The 20000-nt window shown below is 44.5% G+C and overlaps 1 protein-coding gene across 2 annotated transcripts in view; it reads left to right on the top strand.

The window, feature by feature from the left end:
• Positions 1-20000, top strand: part of LOC106570566 (phosphoprotein associated with glycosphingolipid-enriched microdomains 1) — a 107099-nt gene that overhangs the window by 77612 nt on the left and 9487 nt on the right. For both annotated transcript variants that reach the window (XM_014143017.3, XM_045694943.2), the window contains exons 2-6: positions 9258-9490; positions 11070-11121; positions 17460-17562; positions 18186-18373; positions 18500-18967. In XM_014143017.3, the coding sequence (XP_013998492.1) occupies positions 9324-9490; positions 11070-11121; positions 17460-17562; positions 18186-18373; positions 18500-18967 (978 nt within the window). In that variant the 5' untranslated portion in view covers positions 9258-9323. The remainder of the gene's footprint in view (positions 1-9257; positions 9491-11069; positions 11122-17459; positions 17563-18185; positions 18374-18499; positions 18968-20000) is intronic.

Raw genomic sequence — 20000 nt, 5'->3', positions numbered from 1 at the left:
TATTATGGACTAGGGAAGGAGGTGATAGTTATTATTATGGACTAGGGAAGGAGATGAGAGTTATTTCTATGGACTAGGGAAGGAGGTGAGAGTTATTACTATGTACTAGGGAAGGAGGTGATAGTTATTATTATGGACTAGGGAAGGAGATGAGAGTTATTTCTATGGACTAGGGAAGGAGGTGAGAGTTATTACTATGTACTAGGGAAGGAGGTGAGAGTTATTATTATGGACTAGGGAAGGAGATAAGAGTTATTATTATGGTAGATGGAGCTGGAACTTCATAATTCTTCTACCTATGTCCCTTTACTCGGTGCTGTTCAGGCAAGCATGATTAAAACATGTATATTATTGTTACTGTAAAACCATAAACAATCATAAAGGGGTCGGTGAGAATACAGAGTTGCCATGGTGACATGGCGGTATCCGTGCCAGTCAGTCAGTCTGTAATTATCTGCTGTGTGTCTGTCTCTCAAAAGCTCTGACACACTGACTGAGAGAGAAGGACACACTGACTGAGAGAGAAGGACACACTGACTGAGAGAGAAGGACACTGACAGAGAGAAGTACACACTGACTGAGAGAGAAGGACACACTGACTGAGAGAGAAGGACACACTGACTGAGAGAGAAGGACACACTGACTGAGAGAGAAGGACACACTGACTGAGAGAGAAGAACACACTGACTGAGAGAGAAGGACACACTGACTGAGAGAGAAGGACACTGACAGAGAGAAGTACACACTGACAGAGAGAAGTACACACTGACTGAGAGAGAAGGACACACTGACTGAGAGAGAAGAACACACTGACTGAGAGAGAAGGACACACTGACAGAGAGAAGGACACACTGACTGAGAGAGAAGGACACACTGACTGAGAGAGAAGGACACACTGACTGAGAGAGAAGGACACACTGACTGAGAGAGAAGGACACACTGACTGAGAGAGAAGGACACTGACAGAGAGAAGTACACACTGACAGAGAGAAGTACACACTGACTGAGAGAGAAGAACACACTGATAGAGAGAAGGACACACTGACGAGAGAGAAGGACACACTGACTGAGAGAGAAAAACACACTGACTGAGAGAAGGACACACTGACAGAGAGAAGGACACACTGACTGAGAGAAGGACACACTGACTGAGAGAGAAGGACACACTGACTGAGAGAGAAGAACACACTGATAGAGAGAAGGACACACTGACAGAGAGAGAAGGACACACTGACTGAGAGAGAAGAACACACTGACTGAGAGAGAAGGACACACTGACTGAGAGAAGGACACACTGACTGAGAGAGAAGAACACACTGACTGAGAGAGAAGGACACACTGACTGAGAGAAGGACACACTGACTGAGAGAAGGACACACTGACTGAGAGAGAAGGACACTGACAGAGAGAAGGACACACTGACAGAGAGAAGAACACACTGACTGAGAGAGAAGAACACACTGACTGAGAGAGAAGGACACACTGACTGAGAGAAGGACACACTGACAGAGAGAGAAGGACACACTGACTGAGAGAGAAGGACACACTGACTGAGAGAGAAGGACACACTGACTGAGAGAGAAGGACACACTGACGAGAGAGAAGAACACACTGACTGAGAGAGAAGGACACACTGACTGAGAGAGAAGAACACACTGACTGAGAGAGAAGGACACACTGACTGAGAGAGAAGGACACACTGACTGAGAGAGAAGGACACACTGACTAGAGAGAAGGACACACTGACTGAGAGAGAAGGACACACTGACTGAGAGAGAAGGACACACTGACTGAGAGAGAGGACACACTGACGAGAGAGAAGGACACACTGACTGAGAGAGAAGGACACACTGACTGAGAGAGAAGGACACACTGACTGAGAGAGAAGGACACACTGACTGAGAGAGAAGGACACACTGACTGAGAGAGAAGGACACACTGACAGAGAGAGAAGAACACACTGACAGAGAGAGAAGGACACACTGACTGAGAGAGAAGGACACACTGACTGAGAGAGAAGGACACACTGACAGAGAGAGAAGAACACACTGACAGAGAGAGAAGGACACACTGACAGAGAGAAGAACACACTGACTGAGAGAGAAGAACACACTGACTGAGAGAGAAGGACACACTGACTGAGAGAGAAGAACACACTGACTGAGAGAGAAGGACACACTGACTGAGAGAGAAGGACACACTGACAGAGAGAGAAGGACACACTGACTGAGAGAGAAGGACACACTGACTGAGAGAGAAGAACACACTGACTGAGAGAGAAGGACACACTGACTGAGAGAGAAGGACACACTGACTGAGAGAGAAGGACACACTGACAGAGAGAGAAGAACACACTGACTGAGAGAGAAGGACACACTGACTGAGAGAGAAGGACACACTGACTGAGAGAGAAGGACACACTGACAGAGAGAGAAGAACACACTGACTGAGAGAGAAGGACACACTGACTGAGAGAGAAGGACACACTGACTGAGAGAGAAGGACACACTGACTGAGAGAGAAGGACACACTGACTGGCAGTTATAGAGAGTCAGCGACTGGCAGTTACTCAGACTGCGTCACAAAAAGGGCCCATAGGGCTCTCGTCAAAAGTTGCACACTTTGTGGGGAATGGGGTGCCATTTTAAACTAAATCCAATGACATGGTGAAATGTTTTGCTGATTTCACGTTGACTTCACGTCAGTTGAAATCTTAACCCAATGTAAATCAAAACTAGACATTGAAATGTCACCAGAACCATGATACGGAACAGTAACAGACCTGACAGGGTACAGTAACAGCCCTGAACGGGTACAGTAACCGCCCTGAACGGGTACAGTAACAGCCCTGAACGGGTACAGTAACAGCCCTGAACGGGTACAGTAACAGCTCTGACAGGGTACAGTAACAGCCCTGACCGGGTACAGTAACAGCCCTGAACGGGTACAGTAACCGCCCTGACAGGGTACAATAACAGCCCTGACAGAGTACAGTAACAGCCGTGACAGAGTACAGTAACAGCCCTGACAGAGTACAGTAACAGCCCTGACAGGAGACAGTAGCAGGGTACAGTAACAGCCCTGACAGGGTACAGTAACAGTGCACAGTAACATACCTGACAGGGTACAGTAACAGCCCTGATGACAGGGTACAGTAAGAGGGTACAGTAACAGCCCTGACAGAGTACAGTAACAGCCCTGATGACAGGGTACAGTAACAGTCCTAACAGGGTACATTAACAGCCCTGACAGGGTACAGTAACAGTCCTAACAGGGTACAGTAACAGTCCTGACAGGGTATAGTAACAGCCGTGACGACAGGGTACAGTAACAACGCTGACGACATGGTACAGAAACAGCTATGACAGGGTACAGTAACAGGGTACAGTAACAGCCCTGACAGGGTACAGTAACAGCCCTGACAGGGTACAGTAACAGCTCTGACAGGGGACAGTAGCAGGGTACAGTAACAGCCCTGACAGGGTACAGTAACAGCCCTGACAGCGGACAGTAACAGGGTACAGTAACAGCCCTGACAGGGTACAGTAACAGCCCTGACAGGGTACAGTAACAGCTCTGACAGGGGACAGTAACAGCCCTGACAGGGTACAGTAACAGGGTACAGTAACAGTCCTGACAGGGTACAGTAACAAGGTACAGTAACAAGGTACAGTAACAGCCCTGACAGGGTACAGTAACAGCCCTGACATGGGACAGTAGCAGGGTACAGTAACAGCCCTGACAGGGTACAGTAACAGTCCTGACAGGGTACAGTAACAGGGTAGAGTAACAGCCCTGACAGGGTACAGTAACAAGGTACAGTAACAGGGTACAGTAACAGCCCTGACAGGGTACAGTAACAAGGTACAGTAACAGGGTACAGTAACAGCCCTGACAGGGTACAGTAACAGCCCTGACATGGGACAGTAGCAGGGTACAGTAACAGCCCTGACAGGGTACAGTAACAGCTCTGACAGGGGACAGTAACAGCCCTGACAGGGTACAGTAACAGGGTACAGTAACAGTCCTGACAGGGTACAGTAACAGGGTACAGTAACAGCCCTGACAGGGTACAGTAACAGCCCTGACAGGGGACAGTAACAAGGTACATTAACAGGGTGCAGTAACAGCCCTGACAGGGTACAGTAACAGCCCTGACAGGGGACAGTAACAAGGTACATTAACAGGGTACAGTAACAGCCCTGACAGGGGACAGTAACAGCCCTGACAGGGGACAGTAGCAGGGGATAGTAACACGGTACAGTAACACGGTACAGTAACAGGGTACAGTAACAGCCCTGACAGGGTACAGTAACAGCCCTGACAGGGGACAGTAACAAGGTACATTAACAGGGTACAGTAACAGCCCTGACAGGGTACAGTAACAGCCCTGACAGGGGACAGTAACAAGGTACATTAACAGGGTACAGTAACAGCCCTGACAGGGGACAGTAACAGCCCTGACAGGGGACAGTAACAGCCCTGACAGGGGACAGTAGCAGGGGACAGTAACAGCCCTGACAGGGTACAGTAACAGGATACAGTAACAGTCCTGACAGGGTACAGTAACACGGTACTGTAACAGCCCTGACAGGGGACAGTAGCAGGGTACAGTAACAGCCCTGACAGGGTACAGTAACAGGGTACAGTAACAGCCCTGACAGGGTACAGTAACAGTCCTAACAGGGTACAGTAACAGCCCTGACAGGGTACAGTAACAGCCGTGATGACAGGGTACAGTAACAACGCTGACGACATGGTACAGAAACAGCTCTGACAGGGTACAGTAACAGGGCACAGTAACAGCCCTGACAGGGGACAGTAACAGGGTACAGCAACAGCTCTGACAGGGGACAGTGTGTAAATAGAGTCGAGTGTGTAAAGAGTTGAGTGTGTAAAGAGTTGAGTGTGTAAATGGAGTGGAATGTGTAAATGGAGTGTGTAAATATATTGTGTAAATAGTGTTTAAATAGTGTGTAAATAGAGTGTAGTGTGTAAATATAGTGTTTAAATAGTGTGTAAATAGAGTGGAGTGTGTAAATAGAGTTTAGTGTGTAAATAGAGTCGAGTGTGTAAAGAGTTGAGTGTGTAAATAGAGTGTGTAAACAGAGTGGAGTGTGTAAATAGAGTGTGTAAATAGAGTGGAGTGTGTAAATAGAGTGTGTAAACAGAGTGGAGTGTGTAAAGAGTTGAGTGTGCAAATGGAGTGGTGTGTAAATGGAGTGTGTAAATATATTGTGTAAATAAAGTGTAGTGTGTAAATATAGTGTTTAAATAGTGTGTAAATAGAGTGGAGTGTGCAAATGGAGTTGAGTGTGTAAATAGAGTAGAGTGTGTAAATAGATTGGAGTGTGTAAATAGAGTGGAGTGTGTAAATAGAGTGGAGTGTGTAAATAGAGTGGAGTGTGTAAATAGAGTTTGTAAATAGAGTGGAGTGTGTAAATAGAGTGGAGTGTGTAAATGGAGTGGAGTGTGTAAATAGAGTGGAGTGTGTAAATAGAGTGTGTAAATGGAGTGGAGTGTGTAAATGGAGTGGAGTGTGTAAATAGAGTGGAGTGTGTAAATAGAGTGTGTAAATGGAGTGGAGTGTGTAAATAGAGTGGAGTGTGTAAATAGAGTGGAGTGTGTTAATAGAGTGTGTAAATAGAGTGGAGTGTGTAAATGGAGTGGAGTGTGTAAACAGTTTATGAATAGTATGTTTGTTTCCATAGGTCCTTGGTATGCATCACCTCTCAGCACATGTCATTAGTTCACACCACTGAGCTGCTGATGTCATGTTGACACGGAAGCTTGGGTGGTTTTCACTCCGCTACTGGGCGTACTTTCACACTGTGTGTGTGTGTGTGTGCGTGTGTGTGTGTGTGTGTGTGTGTGTGTGTGTGTGTGTGTGTGTGTGTGTGTGTGTGTGTGTGTGTGTGTGTGTGTGTGTGTGTGTGTGTGTGTACTGAAGCAGTACTGAGGCACCAAGTCTGGAACCAACAGGACCCTGAATAGCTTCTACCCCCCAAGCCATAAGACTACTAAATAATTAACCAAATAGCTACCTGGACTTATTATCTATCCTGTTGCCTAGTCACTCTATCCCAACCTATATGAACATATCTACCTCAATTACCTCGTTACCCTGCACTTTGACTCGGTACTGGTACCCCTGCACTTCGACTCGGTACTGGTACCCCTGCACTTCGACTCGGTATTGGTACCCCTGCACTTCGACTCGGTACTGGTACCCCTGCACTTCGACTCAGTACTGGTACCCCTGCACTTCGACTCAGTACTGGTACCCCTGCACATCGACTCAGTACTGGTACCCCTGCACATCGACTCAGTACTGGTACCTCGTGTATATCGACTCGGTACTGGTACCCCTGCCCATCAACTCGGTACTGGTACCCCTGCACATCGACTCGGTATTGGTACCCCTGCACTTCGACTCGGTACTGGTACCCCTGCACTTCGACTCAGTACTGGTACCCCTGCACTTCGACTCAGTACTGGTACCCCTGCACATCGACTCAGTACTGGTACCCCTGCACATCGACTCAGTACTGGTACCTCGTGTATATCGACTCGGTACTGGTACCCCTGCCCATCAACTCGGTACTGGTACCCCTGCACATCGACTCGGTACTGGTACCCCTGCACATCGACTCAGTACTGGTACCTCGTGTATATCGACTCGGTACTGGTACCCCTGCACATCGACTCAGTACTGGTCCCCCTGCACATCGACTCAGTACTGGTACCCCTGCACATCGACTCGGTACTGGTACCCCTGCACATCGACTCGGTACTGGTACCCCTGCACATCGACTCAGTACTGGTACCTCGTGTATATCGACTCGGTACTGGTACCCCTGCACATCGACTCTGTACTGGTACCCCTGCACATCGACTCGGTATTGGTACCCCTGCACATCGACTCGGTATTGGTACCCCTGCACATCGACTCGGTACTGGTACCCCTGCACATCGACTCGGTATTGGTACCCCTGCACATCGACTCGGTACTGGTACCCCTGCACATCGACTCGGTACTGGTACCCCTGCACATCGACTCGGTACTGGTACCCCTGCACATCGACTCGGTACTGGTACCTCGTGTATATCGACTCGGTACTGGTACCCCTGCACATCAACTCGGTACTGGTACCCCTGCACATCGACTCGGTACTGGTACCCCTGCACATCGACTCAGTACTGGTACCTCGTGTATATCGCCAAGTTATCGTTACTCATTGTGTTATTATTTGTCTAGTATTTCACTGTTAGTCTGTTGGTTACGAAGCATGAGACAAATAACATTTGATTTGATTTGATATGTTTGGCTCTGTCTCAGTGACAAAATAAGCCCATGCATTGTCCGATGTCCTCTTCCTCCTTGTTCTGTTACTGCTCAGATGTCATCTTCCTCCTTGTTCTGTTACTGCTCAGATGTCATCTTTCTCCCTGTTCTGTTACTGCTCAGATGTCCTCTTCCTCCTTGTTCTGTTACTGCTCAGATGTCATCTTTCTCCCTGTTCTGTTACTGCTCAGATGTCCTCTTCCTCCTTGTTTTGTTACTGCTCAGATGTCCTCTTCCTCCTTGTTCTGTTACTGCTCAGATGTCATCTTTCTCCTTGTTCTGTTACTGCTCAGATGTCATCTTCCTCCTTGTTCTGTTACTGCTCAGATGTCCTCTTCCTCCTTGTTCTGTTACTGCTCAGATGTCATCTTTCTCCCTGTTCTGTTACTGCTCAGATGTCATCTTCCTCCTTGTTCTGTTACTGCTCAGATGTCATCTTCCTCCTTGTTCTGTTACTGCTCAGATGTCCTCTTTCTCCCTGTTCTGTTACTGCTCAGATGTCATCTTTCTCCCTGTTCTGTTACTGCTCAGATGTCCTCTTCCTCCTTGTTTTGTTACTGCTCAGATGTCATCTTTCTCCCTGTTCTGTTACTGCTCAGATGTCCTCTTTCTCCCTGTTCTGTTACTGCTCAGATGTCACCCTGTTCTGTCACTGCTGTCTGATTGACTGATTGAAAAGGGAAGGTTAGTTAGACTGCAATCAGACTAGTAGTAGTGCTAGTACTGAACTACCCTGTCTTTATCCTGTCTCTGAGGCCCTTCCTCCTCTTATTCTCTCTCTCTGTCTCTCATTGTCTTTCTCTTTCTTTCTCTCACTCACTCACTCACTCACTCACTCACTCACTCACTCACTCACTCACTCACTCACTCACTCACTCACACACTCACTCACACACTCACTCACACTCACTCACTCACACACTCACTCACACTCACTCACTCACTCACTCACTCACTCACTCACTCACTCACTCACTCACTCACTCACTCACTCACTCACTCACTCACTCACTCACTCACTCACTCACACACACACACACACACACACACACACACACACACACACACACACACACACTTATATGCATACATACACAGAGAGAGAGAGAGAGAGAGAGAAAGGGAGAGAGAGAGAGAGAGAGGGACGCAGTGCCCAGTCCTCAGCAACACTTTGGGCTGCCAGCCATCTGATTGCAATCTGCCCATTCAGTTTGTGGAGGTTGGGCACACCCTCTCTGGCCAAAAATAATTCAGGACAGAAGCATAATTGAATTCAGCCTAACCCTCTTGGACAGCTTTCAGGCATGTATAGCTTACGTGGGGAGGTTACTTATTACATGCGCAGGACGCGTAGTATTCTCAGAGTGAGTAGACTGCAGCAGATCTGGAGTAGATAGACAGAATATGACCGTGAATGCCTGCATTGCAGTCTATGTCTGCACTGGCCTGCCCCCTTGTGGCTTGTTTAAAACACTGCACTACATTGCATCTGCATTGCATGATAACTAGGAAGATCTGTATTGGCACAAGAGTAACATATTTCAGTGCTATATGATTCATTCATATCCACTGTAATGATGTATGAGATTGTCTTCTATTGCATCAGAGGATGAGTTGATGATTTGGAAAGTGGCAACATCATTCATTGTACTCTACTACCGGTATATCTTTTAGAATAGACTTGTCTAGTCCTGGCAGAACACTGCATAATACTGTTCTGTCTGTCTGTCTGTCTGTCTGTCTGTCTGTCTGTCTGTCTGTCTGTCTGTCTGTCTGTCTGTCTGTCTGTCTGTCTGTCTGTCTGTCTGTCTGTCTGTCTGTCTGTCTGTCTGTCTGTCTGTCTGTCTGTCTGTCTGTCTGTCTGTCGCACTCTTTCTTTCTCTCTCTCTCTCTCTCTCCCTCCTTCATATAGTTACCATCCTAGGGTGTCTGTGTGATGCCCCTTACTAGCGGGTCCCCTCCCAGTGTGTGATGCATCATGGCTCCGGTGCTGAGTGCCTTGTGGGAACTGGGGGTCGTGGGGTCAGGGGATTCCACGACGACGTCCTTAGGCAACGAGCAGCTGGTCCTAGTGGGCACTCTGATGACCGTCTCTGTCTTCTTGCTGCTCTCACTGCTACTGCTGCTGTGTGCAGGCTGCCAGGGGTGAGTGGGACACACACACACACACACACATTCAATAAAATGTAAGATGAAAACATAAATAATGTTACAGTCATTGTACTTATGTTATATTTATACTGTACTGTTGATTTACTTCTAACAAATAGTTTATTTACACATTCTTACTTTGGTACCGATAGAAAGACCAGCACAATTGTGTGTCTGTATAATAGACTACATTATTACAGTCTGTATAATAGACTACATTATTACAGTTTGTATAATAGACTACATTATTACATTATTACAGTCTGTATAATAGACTACATTATTACAGTCTGTATAATAGAATACATTATTAGTCTGTATAATAGACTACATTATACAGTCTGCATAATAGACTACATTAACACAGTCTGCATAATAGACTACATTATCACAGTCTGCATAATAGACTACATTATTACAGTCTGTAAAATAGACTACATTATTACAGTCTGTATAATAGACTACATTATTACAGTCTGTATAATAGACTACATTATTACAGTCTGTAAAATAGACTACATTATTACAGGCTGTATAATAGACTACATTATTACAGTCTGTATAATAGACTACATTATACAGTCTGCATAATAGACTACATTATTACAGGCTGTATAATAGACTACATTGTTACAGTCTGTATAATAGACTACATTATTACAGTCTGTAAAATAGACTACATTATTACAGGCTGTATAATAGACTACATTATGACAGTCTGCATAATAGACTACATTATTACAGTCTGTAAAATAGACTACATTATTACAGGCTGTATAATAGACTACATTATTACAGTCTGCATAATAGACTACATTATTACAGTCTGTAAAATAGACTACATTATTACAGGCTGTAAAATAGACTACATTATTACAGGCTGTATAATAGACTACATTATTACAGTCTGCATAATAGACTACATTATTACAGTCTGTAAAATAGACTACATTATTACAGTCTGTAAAATAGACTACATTATTACAGTCTGTAAAATAGACTACATTATTACAGGCTGTATAATAGACTACATTATTACAGTCTGCATAATAGACTACATTATTACAGTCTGTAAAATAGACTACATTATTACAGTCTGTAAAATAGACTACATTATTACAGTCTGTAAAATAGACTACATTATTACAGGCTGTATAATAGACTACATTGTTACAGTCTGTATAATAGACTACATTATGACAGTCTGCATAATAGACTACATTATTACAGTCTGTAAAATAGACTACATTATTACAGACTGTATAATAGACTACATTATTACAGTCTGTAAAATAGACTACATTATTACAGTCTGTAAAATAGACTATATTAGTACAGTCTGTAAAATAGACTACATTATACAGTCTGCATAATAGACTACATTATCACAGTCTGCATAATAGACTACATTATTACAGTCTGTAAAATAGACTACATATTTACAGTCTGTATAATAGACTACATTATTAAAGTTTGTAAATGCTTTAGACCAGAGTCAATACATCAACTCAAAAGGCAGACAAAGTCAAAGTTTGAATCAACATCTCCCTTCTTCATCCTTCTTCTTCTCCAGGCCAAAGAAGTCAAATGGCCGCCCAGTAGCCCACGAGAACCTCATGAATGGAGTGAGTCTGACTGAACTAAACAGATCTGCCACTTCCTTCACTTAAAACAGCCTTAGTTAGTCTGCTATATCTGTCCCTGAAAATAACTCTGAGAGTTCCTCCCTTGATCTTCTGTCAGACGGTCCTCTCAACACTTCAGTGAGCCTGGTGAAAACTTTAGTCAACAAGGAACAGAAACTGTCAGAGACAACTTGTCTAACTAGCGGAAAAATTGGTCTCTGACTTAGAATCCTGCAGAGGAGAGAAGAGCTGTGAGTTGTGAGTTGAAGCTGTGTGTGTGTGTCTCTCTCTCTCTCTCTCTCTGGGTGTTAGGTGGTGTCAAGCATGAGGCAGTCACATTAGCACCTATAATGATCACAGGGAGAGAGGGAAGGAGAGAGAGAGAGAGAGAGGGAGCTGGAGAGAGGGAGGGAGATGGAAAGAGAGAGGGAGATGGAAAGAGAGAGAGATGGACATGGCTTTAGCCGTATGCAGCCGTTAGTGTAGAAAGGGATGGAGGGATTATATTGGAAGGATGACCCAGGTCAAGAGTTCAGAGGTCAGCATTATCCAGGAAGGAATGGACAGAAGGGAGACATGCATTCCAGAGGGGGAAGGAGTATTAGTATAATGTGATGAATGCAGCCAAAATATTTACTCCCTCTATCTCGCGCGCACACACACACACACACACACACACACACACACACACACACACACACACACACACACATACACATACACATACACATACACATACACACACACACACACACACACACACACACACACACACACACACACACACACACTGTGTGCGCTGGTCTGGAATCAGCACCAGGGGGCGTATCATTACACTGATTCTGTTGCAAAATGTTTCTTAAACGGAAGCAAACTGAACGAAACGGGCGAGGGACCTACCTGCATTTGTCCAGTAGAAACCCTCGTTTTACTTTCAAACCATTTTGCAACTGTTTGGACTAATGATTGCACCCCAGATGTGAAGAATTTGTTCCACTTCGGTCTGCAGTATCTTCATATAAACTGAAATGTTCTCAGAGAAGAATCAGTGTTTTCAGAACCACACGATTTCATTCACCTTTCATTTTACCAGTTCATAGTTTAGCTCATTAATTGCATAGTAAACTGTTTATTTCAATGGCATTCTGAATGTATATTGTGATTTGTTGCATTATCCCCAGCCATTCCATAATAATGAAGACCATAATGAGCATTAGCTATGGTAAAGACTAAATTACACTTACAAGTTGTGGTTAAGTGAGATCAATAGCTGTCTTTCAGAAAGAAACTGACATCGTCCTTTCACTCTAATTACTTGCTGTCACACACACAAACACTCTTCGCTCAAACCCCCTGGGGACGTGGCAACATTTTTATCTCATACTTACAGTATCTGGAGAGTAACATTTACGCCGTAGTGTCGGGCCTCGCCTGTGAAGTTATGGAGGACTTGACTTTAACCACAGACTGGCAGGTTGAATTGGGTCTTTGTCTTCTCCTCAGCAGACTGACCCCTTGTGTCTCCAGTCTCTAGGACTGCCATCGGATTCAGCCCTGCAACAGTCATTATCTGACACAGTCACCAGGTGGTGGTGTAGATCTAATGGTTACCTCCTCTCTGTCCTTTGGTTTTTAAATCTGTGAGGTGACTGACAAGCAATGCGAAGACCTGCAGTGTGGCTCAATGCCCATTTCTCCCATCACAATGTGCTGATGTTCATATGAATTGAGGTGTAATTGTGTAAAGGTATTATATTTGACCACAGCCTCTCAGAATGAGGAGTAGGATGCCACTGATCTAATGTACAGTACTAGTCAAAAGTGTGGACACACCTACTCGTTCAAGGGTTTTTCTTTATTTGTACTATTTTCTACATTGTAGTATAATAGTGAAGACATCAAAACTATGAAATAACATATATGGAATCATGTAGTAACCAAAAAAGTGTTAAACAAAATATTTGTCATATTCTTCCAAGTAGCCACCTGTCACGACTTCCGCCGAAGTCGGTCCCTCTCCTTGTTCGGGCGGCGGTCAAAGTCACCGACCTTCTAGCCATCGCTGATCCTCTTTTCATTTTCTTTTGGTTTTGTCTTGTCTTCCATCACACCTGGTTCCAATCCCATCAATTACATGTTGTGTATTTAACCCTCTGTTCCCCCTCATGTCCTTGTCGGTGATTGTTTATTGTAAGTGTGTCACGTCCTGGCCAGTATAAGGGTTGATTGTTATTGTAGTTTGGTCAGGACGTGGCAGAGGGTATTTGTTTTATGTGGTTCAGGGTGGTGTGTTAGTTAGGAGGGTGTTTGATTTATTATTTCCGGGTTTTGAGTTATGGTCTATGTTTATGTATTTCTATGTGTAGTCTAGTGAGTGTGTTTCTATGTTGAGTTAATTGGGGTGGACTTCCAATTGAAGGCAGCTGTTTGGTGTTGCCTTTGATTGGAAGTCCTATATTAGTTGGGTGTGTTTGTCTTGTATTTTGTGGGAGATTGTTTTTGCATTGCGTGTTCTTGTGAGCCTGCAGAACTGTCATTGGTCGTGCTGATTGTTTTCTTGTTTTTCGTGTTCAACGTATCTTTCATAAATTAAGAAAATGATCACCAACTCTGCTGCATATTGGTCCACCTTTTCAGACGACGATTTTGCTATATCGTCCTCCGACGAAGAAAGCCGTGACAAAGTGCTTGTGCATGTCTGTCCTGGTGTGCGTCGGGTTATGTACCCATTATTTGATTGTTCTATTTTACGGTGTTTTTGTTGTTGTTATTAAACTACGCCGTTTGGAAACACAGTTTTTGTTCTCCTGCGTCTGACTTCTCTGCCGCCAGTACGCACTCCTTTGCCTTGATGACAGCTTTGCAAACTCTTGGCATTCTCTCAACCAGCTTCATGAGGTAGTCACTTGGAATGCATTTCAATTAACATGTGGGCCATGTTAAAAGTTAATTTGTGGAATTTCTTTCTTACTTAATGTGTTTGAGCCAATAAGTTGTGTTGTGACAATGTAGGGTGGGTATACAGAAGATAGCCCTATTTGGTAAAAGACCGAGTCCATATTATGGCAAGAACAGCTCAAATAAGGAAAGAGAAATGACAGTCCATCATTACTTTAAGGCATGAAGATCAGTCAATCTGGAACATTTCAAGTGCAGTCTCAAAAACCATCAAGCGCTATGATGAAACTGGCTCTCATGAGGACTGCCACAGGAAAGGAAGACCCAGAGTTACCTCTGCTGCAGTAGGTGATCGGATGATCTCTGCATGTGTGGTTCCCACCGTGAAGCATGGAGGAGGAGGTGTGATGGTGTAGGGGTGCTTTGCTGGTGACACTGTCAGTCATCTATTTTGAATTCAAGGCACACTTAACCAGCATGGCTACCACAGCATTCTGCAGCGATACACCATCCCATCTGGTTTGCACATACTGGGACTATCATTTGTTTCTTCAAGTGCAGTCTCAAAAACCATCAAGCTCTATGATGAAACTGACTCTTATGAGGACCGCCACAGTAATGGAAGACCCAGAGTTACCTCTGCTGCAGATGATAAGTTAATTAGAATAACTGCACCAAAGACTGCAGCCCAAATAAATGCTTCACAGAGTTCAAGTAACAGACACATCTCAACATCAACTATTCAGAGGAGTCTGCGTGAATCAGGCCTTCATGGTCGAATTGCTGCAAAGAAACCACTACTAAAGGACACCAATAAGAAGAAGAGACTTGCTTGGGCCAAGAAACACGAGCAATGGACATTAGACCGTTGGAAATCTGTCCTTTGGTCTGATGAGTCCAAATTTGCGATTTTTGGTTCCAACCGCCATGTCTTTGTGAGACGCAGAGTATGTGAACGGATGATCTCTGTATGTGTGGTTCCCACCGTGAAGCATGGAGGAGGAGGTGTGATGGTGATGGGTGCTTTGCTGGTGACACTGTCGATAATTTATTTAGAATTCAAGGCACACATAACCAGCATAGTTACCACATCATTCTGCAGCGATACTCCATCACATCAGGTTTGCACTTAGTGGGACTATCATTTGTTTTTCAACAGGTCAATGACCCAACACACCTCCAGGCTGTGTAAGGGCTATTTGACCAAGAAGGAGAGTGATGGAGTGCTGCATCAGATGACCTGGCCTCCACAATCACCCGACCTCAAACCAATTGAGCTGGTTTGGGATGGGTTGGATCACAGAGTGTAGGAAAAGCAGCCAACAAGTGCTCAGCATATGTGGGAACTCCTTCAAGACTGTTGGAAAGCATTCCAGGTGCTGAGAGAATGTCAAGAGTGTGCAAAACTGTCATCAAGGCAAAGGGTGGCTACTTTGAAGAATCTCAAATATATGTTGATATGTTTAACACTTGTTTGGTTACTACATGATTCCATACAGTTGAAGTCGGAAGTTTACATACACTTAGGTTGGAGTCATTAAAACTAATTTTTCAACAACTCCACAAATTTCTTGTCAACAAACTATAGTTTTGGCAAGATGGTTAGGACATCTACTTTGTGCATGACACAAGTAATTTTTCCAACAATTGTTTACAGACAGATTATTTCACTTATAATTCACTGTATCACAATTCCAGTGGGTCAGAAGTTTACATACACTAAGTTGACGGTGCCTTTAAACAGCTTGGAAAATTCCAGAAAATGATGTCATGGCTTTAGAAGCTTCTGATAGGCTAATTGAAATCATTTGAGTCAATTGGAGGTGCACCCGTGGATGTTTTCAAGGCCTACCTTCAAACTCAGTGCCTCTTTGCTTGACATCATGGGAAAATCAATAGAAATCAGCCAAGACCTCAGAAAAGATTTTTTGACCTCCGCAAGTCTCCGCAAGTCTGGTTCATCCTTGGGAGCAATTTTCAAACGCCTGAAGGTACCACGTTCATCTGTACAAACAATAGTACGCAAGTATAAACACCATGGGACCACGCAGCCGTCATACCGCTCAGGAAGGAGACGTTCTGTCTCTCCTAGAGATGAACGTACTTTGGTGCGAAAAGTGCAAATCAATCCCAGAACAAAAGCAAATTACCTTGTGAAGATGCTGGAGGAAACAGGTACACAAGTATCTATATCCATAGTAAAACGAGTCCTATATCGACATAACTTGAAAGGCCGCTCAGCAAGGAAGAAACCACTGCTCCAAAACCGCCATAAAAAAGCCAGACTTTCAGTTTGCAAATGCACATGGGGACAAAGATCGTACTTTTTGGAGAAATGTCCTCTGGTCTGAAGAAACAAAAATAGAACTGTTTGGCCATAACGACCATCGTTATGTTTGGAGGAAAAAGGGGGAGGCTTGCAAGCCGAAGAACAACATCCCAACCGTGAAGCACGGGGGTGGCAGCATCATGTTGTGGGGGTGCTTTGCTGCAGGAGGGATTGGTGCACTTCACAAAATAGATGGCATCATGAGGATGGAAAATGATGTGGATATATTGAGGCAACATCTCAAGACGATCAGTCAGTAAGTTAAAACTTGGTCACAAATGGGTCTTCCAAATGGACAATGACCACAAGCATACTTCCAAAGTTGTGGCAAAATGGCTTAAGTACAACAAAATCAAGGTATTGGAGTGGCCGTCAAAAAGCCCAACCTCAATCCTACAGAAAATTATGTGGGCAGAACTGAAAAAGCGTGTGCGAGCAAGGAGGCCTACAAACCTGACTCAGTTACACCAGCTCTGTTAGGAGGAATGGGACAAAATTCACCCAACTTATTGTGGGAAGCTTGTGGAAGGCTACCTGAATTGTTTGACCCAAGTTAAACAATTTAAAGGCAATGCTAGCAAATACTAATTGAGTGTATGTAAACTTCTGACCCACTGGGAATGTGATGAAAGAAATAAAAGCTGAAATAAATCATTCTCTCTACTATTATTCTGACATTTCACATTCTTAAAATAAAGTGGTGATCCTAACTGACCTAAGACAGGGAATTCTTACTAGGATTAAATGTCAGGAATTGTGAAAAACTGAGTTTAAATGTATTTGGCTAAGGTGTATGTAAACTTCCCGATTTCAACTGTATGTGTTATTTCATAGTGTTGATGTTTTCACTATTATTCTACAATGTAGAAAATAGTACAACTAAAGAAAAACCCTTGAATGAGTAGGTCTGTCCAAACCTTTGACTGGTACTGTATATATAATGTATATGACTCCACTTATCCAAAGTAGACTTATAGTACAGCGTGTGCATATATTTGTAGTATATGTACTAACTGAACCACACAGGACCACACAGGGTAAACTGATCCTAGACCTGTGTTTATAATAAGCCACATATCCCCATCCTAACCCAGTCTTTGTCGTTCTACAGGTGTCTGAGAGAGAGACGTTTACTGGTAGTCAGTCTGTGGACAGCCCAGGGACTGACCTATTGGTGAGCAGCTCACACAACGGCCCACTAACCAGTGGTACAGGTAACACACACACACACACACACACACACACACACACACACACACACACACACACACACACACACACACACACACACACACACACACACACACACACACACACACACACAACGACCGCTTCTGCATGTGTTATTTATTGTTTGTTGCCATTTCATTCATTACTTTTTAAAAGAGTGTAATATTCATTACTTTACTTTACTTACTTGGTTATTCCATGTGATTTCCACACCTGTGGCAGTCTAATCCATGAAGCATGTTCCACTAATAGTCTGGTAACAGATATGCGTTGTAGCCAGCTCCCCTGTTGGTTGTCATGCCAAATGTTAGGCCCGCTGGCATGACAACCAATGTTAAAGGAGTTAACCAAAATACAAATAAGATCTATGAACGAACAGGCTAACTAGTCCAAATTGTCCACTGCAGCTTTCAAAGATGCAATGTTGTTGTTTAAGATTGAGGCTCCCCATACTCAAACTCTCTCTCTGTAACCCAGCATAACCACCCACACACACCATCTCTTTTCCCTTTGTCGTGTCCAATTCAATTAAATGCAACCCAACTCAACTCAACAAAATTCAATTCAATTGAACTCAACTCAAATGTATTGATCCATCGTCCCCCAGTGTTGACAGACACCCAGGACAGCAGTCCCCAGCCCTCTGAGGAGATGCTGTCCAGTCAGTCAGAACTGCGAAGCTCCAAGTGTCCCCAGGACCGCGAGCTGCCCAGCATCCCACCCAACAGCACCCTGGAGGGGATGGGATCTTCCAGTGGACCCCTTCTCCCTCCCTCTGGAGACGGCACCTACGAGGTATTAGGGATTGTTGTTGTTGATGTTATTATGTATTTATTTTACTTGTGTTTGTATGGTTGTACTGTATGGACCCAGGAAGACTAGTCCTAATGTACTGACGGCTGTCTTAATCAACTAAACTAGGTGGTGAAGGAGAGAGGTGGCGACTTGACGGCGTCCCGGGACGTGAGCGTTGAAGACTCCCTGTACGAGACGGTCAAAGAGCTGAAGGACCATCCTGTAAGCATGGCTGCAGGTCTACCCAACGCTCACGGTACTACGTCTTCCCTCAGCCCTGATGACAATGACATTTCCCACAACCACCTCCCACCTCCCAACCCTCCAGCCCTCCACAACGGCCACCTCAGCCCCGGCACCCCAGAGCGGGGGCCCCTGTGCGCGGGAGTGGAGTACGCCTCAGTGGATCTGAACAAGAAGAGCCGTTTTAGTGCAGACCTGGAGACCAGGCGCTCAGCCACCATCACTGCTGCTGTGAACCCCACAGAGGACCCCGAGGAGGAAGACAGACCCCCGCCTATACCTGACAAGGTGCTGGATGAGAACGACAACCAGCCTACCATGATGGACGCAGGAGCGGTGCACAACGGAGAGGTGAGGATTGTGTTTATGTATGTTTGTGAAGGAGAAATACAGTACTTATACAGTAGAAAGACAGCTCAACTGATTCCTGACTAGATGTATTGATTCAGCTGTGAGCCACAAGTTAGAGTAGAAAGCAGAACAATGGAAAGAGCGTCTCTCCGTCTCTCTGTGTCTGATCGGCATTAGGAGGTAGAGAGAAAGAGCAGGGAGAGAGAGGAAGAGAGAGAGCAAAAGAAGAGATGGAGAGGGGGAGAGAGGAGAGTGAGAGATGGAGAGAGAGCGAGAGAGTGAACAGTGCCATAAAAATGAAGCGGAGGAGAAGAGGTTGACGAGTTGTAGTACCGGAGTCCGGTCCCGAGACCTCATATTGAGACCTCATATTGAGACCTCATATTGAGACCTCACATTGAGACCACATATTGAGACCTCATATTGAGACCTCATATTGAGACCTCATATTGAGACCTCACATTGAGACCACATATTGAGACCTCATATTGAGACCTCATATTGAGACCACATATTGAGACCTCATATTGAGATCTCATATTGAGACCACAGATTAAGACCTCATATTGAGACCTCACATTGAGACCACACATTGAGCCCTCATATTGAGACCTCATATTGAGACCTCAGATTGAGCCCTCATATTGAGACCTCATATTGAGACCTCATATTGAGACCTCATATTGAGACCACAGATTGAGACCTCATATTGAGACCACATATTGAGACCACATATTGCGACCACATATTCAGACCACATATTGAGACCACATATTGAGACCACATATTGAGACCACAGATTGAGACCACATATTGAGACCACATATTGAGACCACATATTGAGACCTCATATTGAGACCTCATATTGAGACCTCATATTGAGACCTCATATTGAGACCACAGATTGAGATCTCATATTGAGACCACATATTGAGACCTCATATTGAGACCTCATATTGAGACCACATATTGAGACCACATATTGAGTGTCTTGGTCTTGTCTTTTAGTAGGGGAGACTGGGGGAAGGGTTTG

The sequence above is a fragment of the Salmo salar genome, chromosome 14 (genome assembly GCF_965601325.2).
Source record: "Salmo salar chromosome 14, fSalSal1, whole genome shotgun sequence".
NCBI lineage: Eukaryota > Metazoa > Chordata > Actinopteri > Salmoniformes > Salmonidae > Salmo > Salmo salar.
Note: the sequence above shows the minus strand (reverse complement) of the source record. Positions and strands in the feature narration are given on the sequence as shown.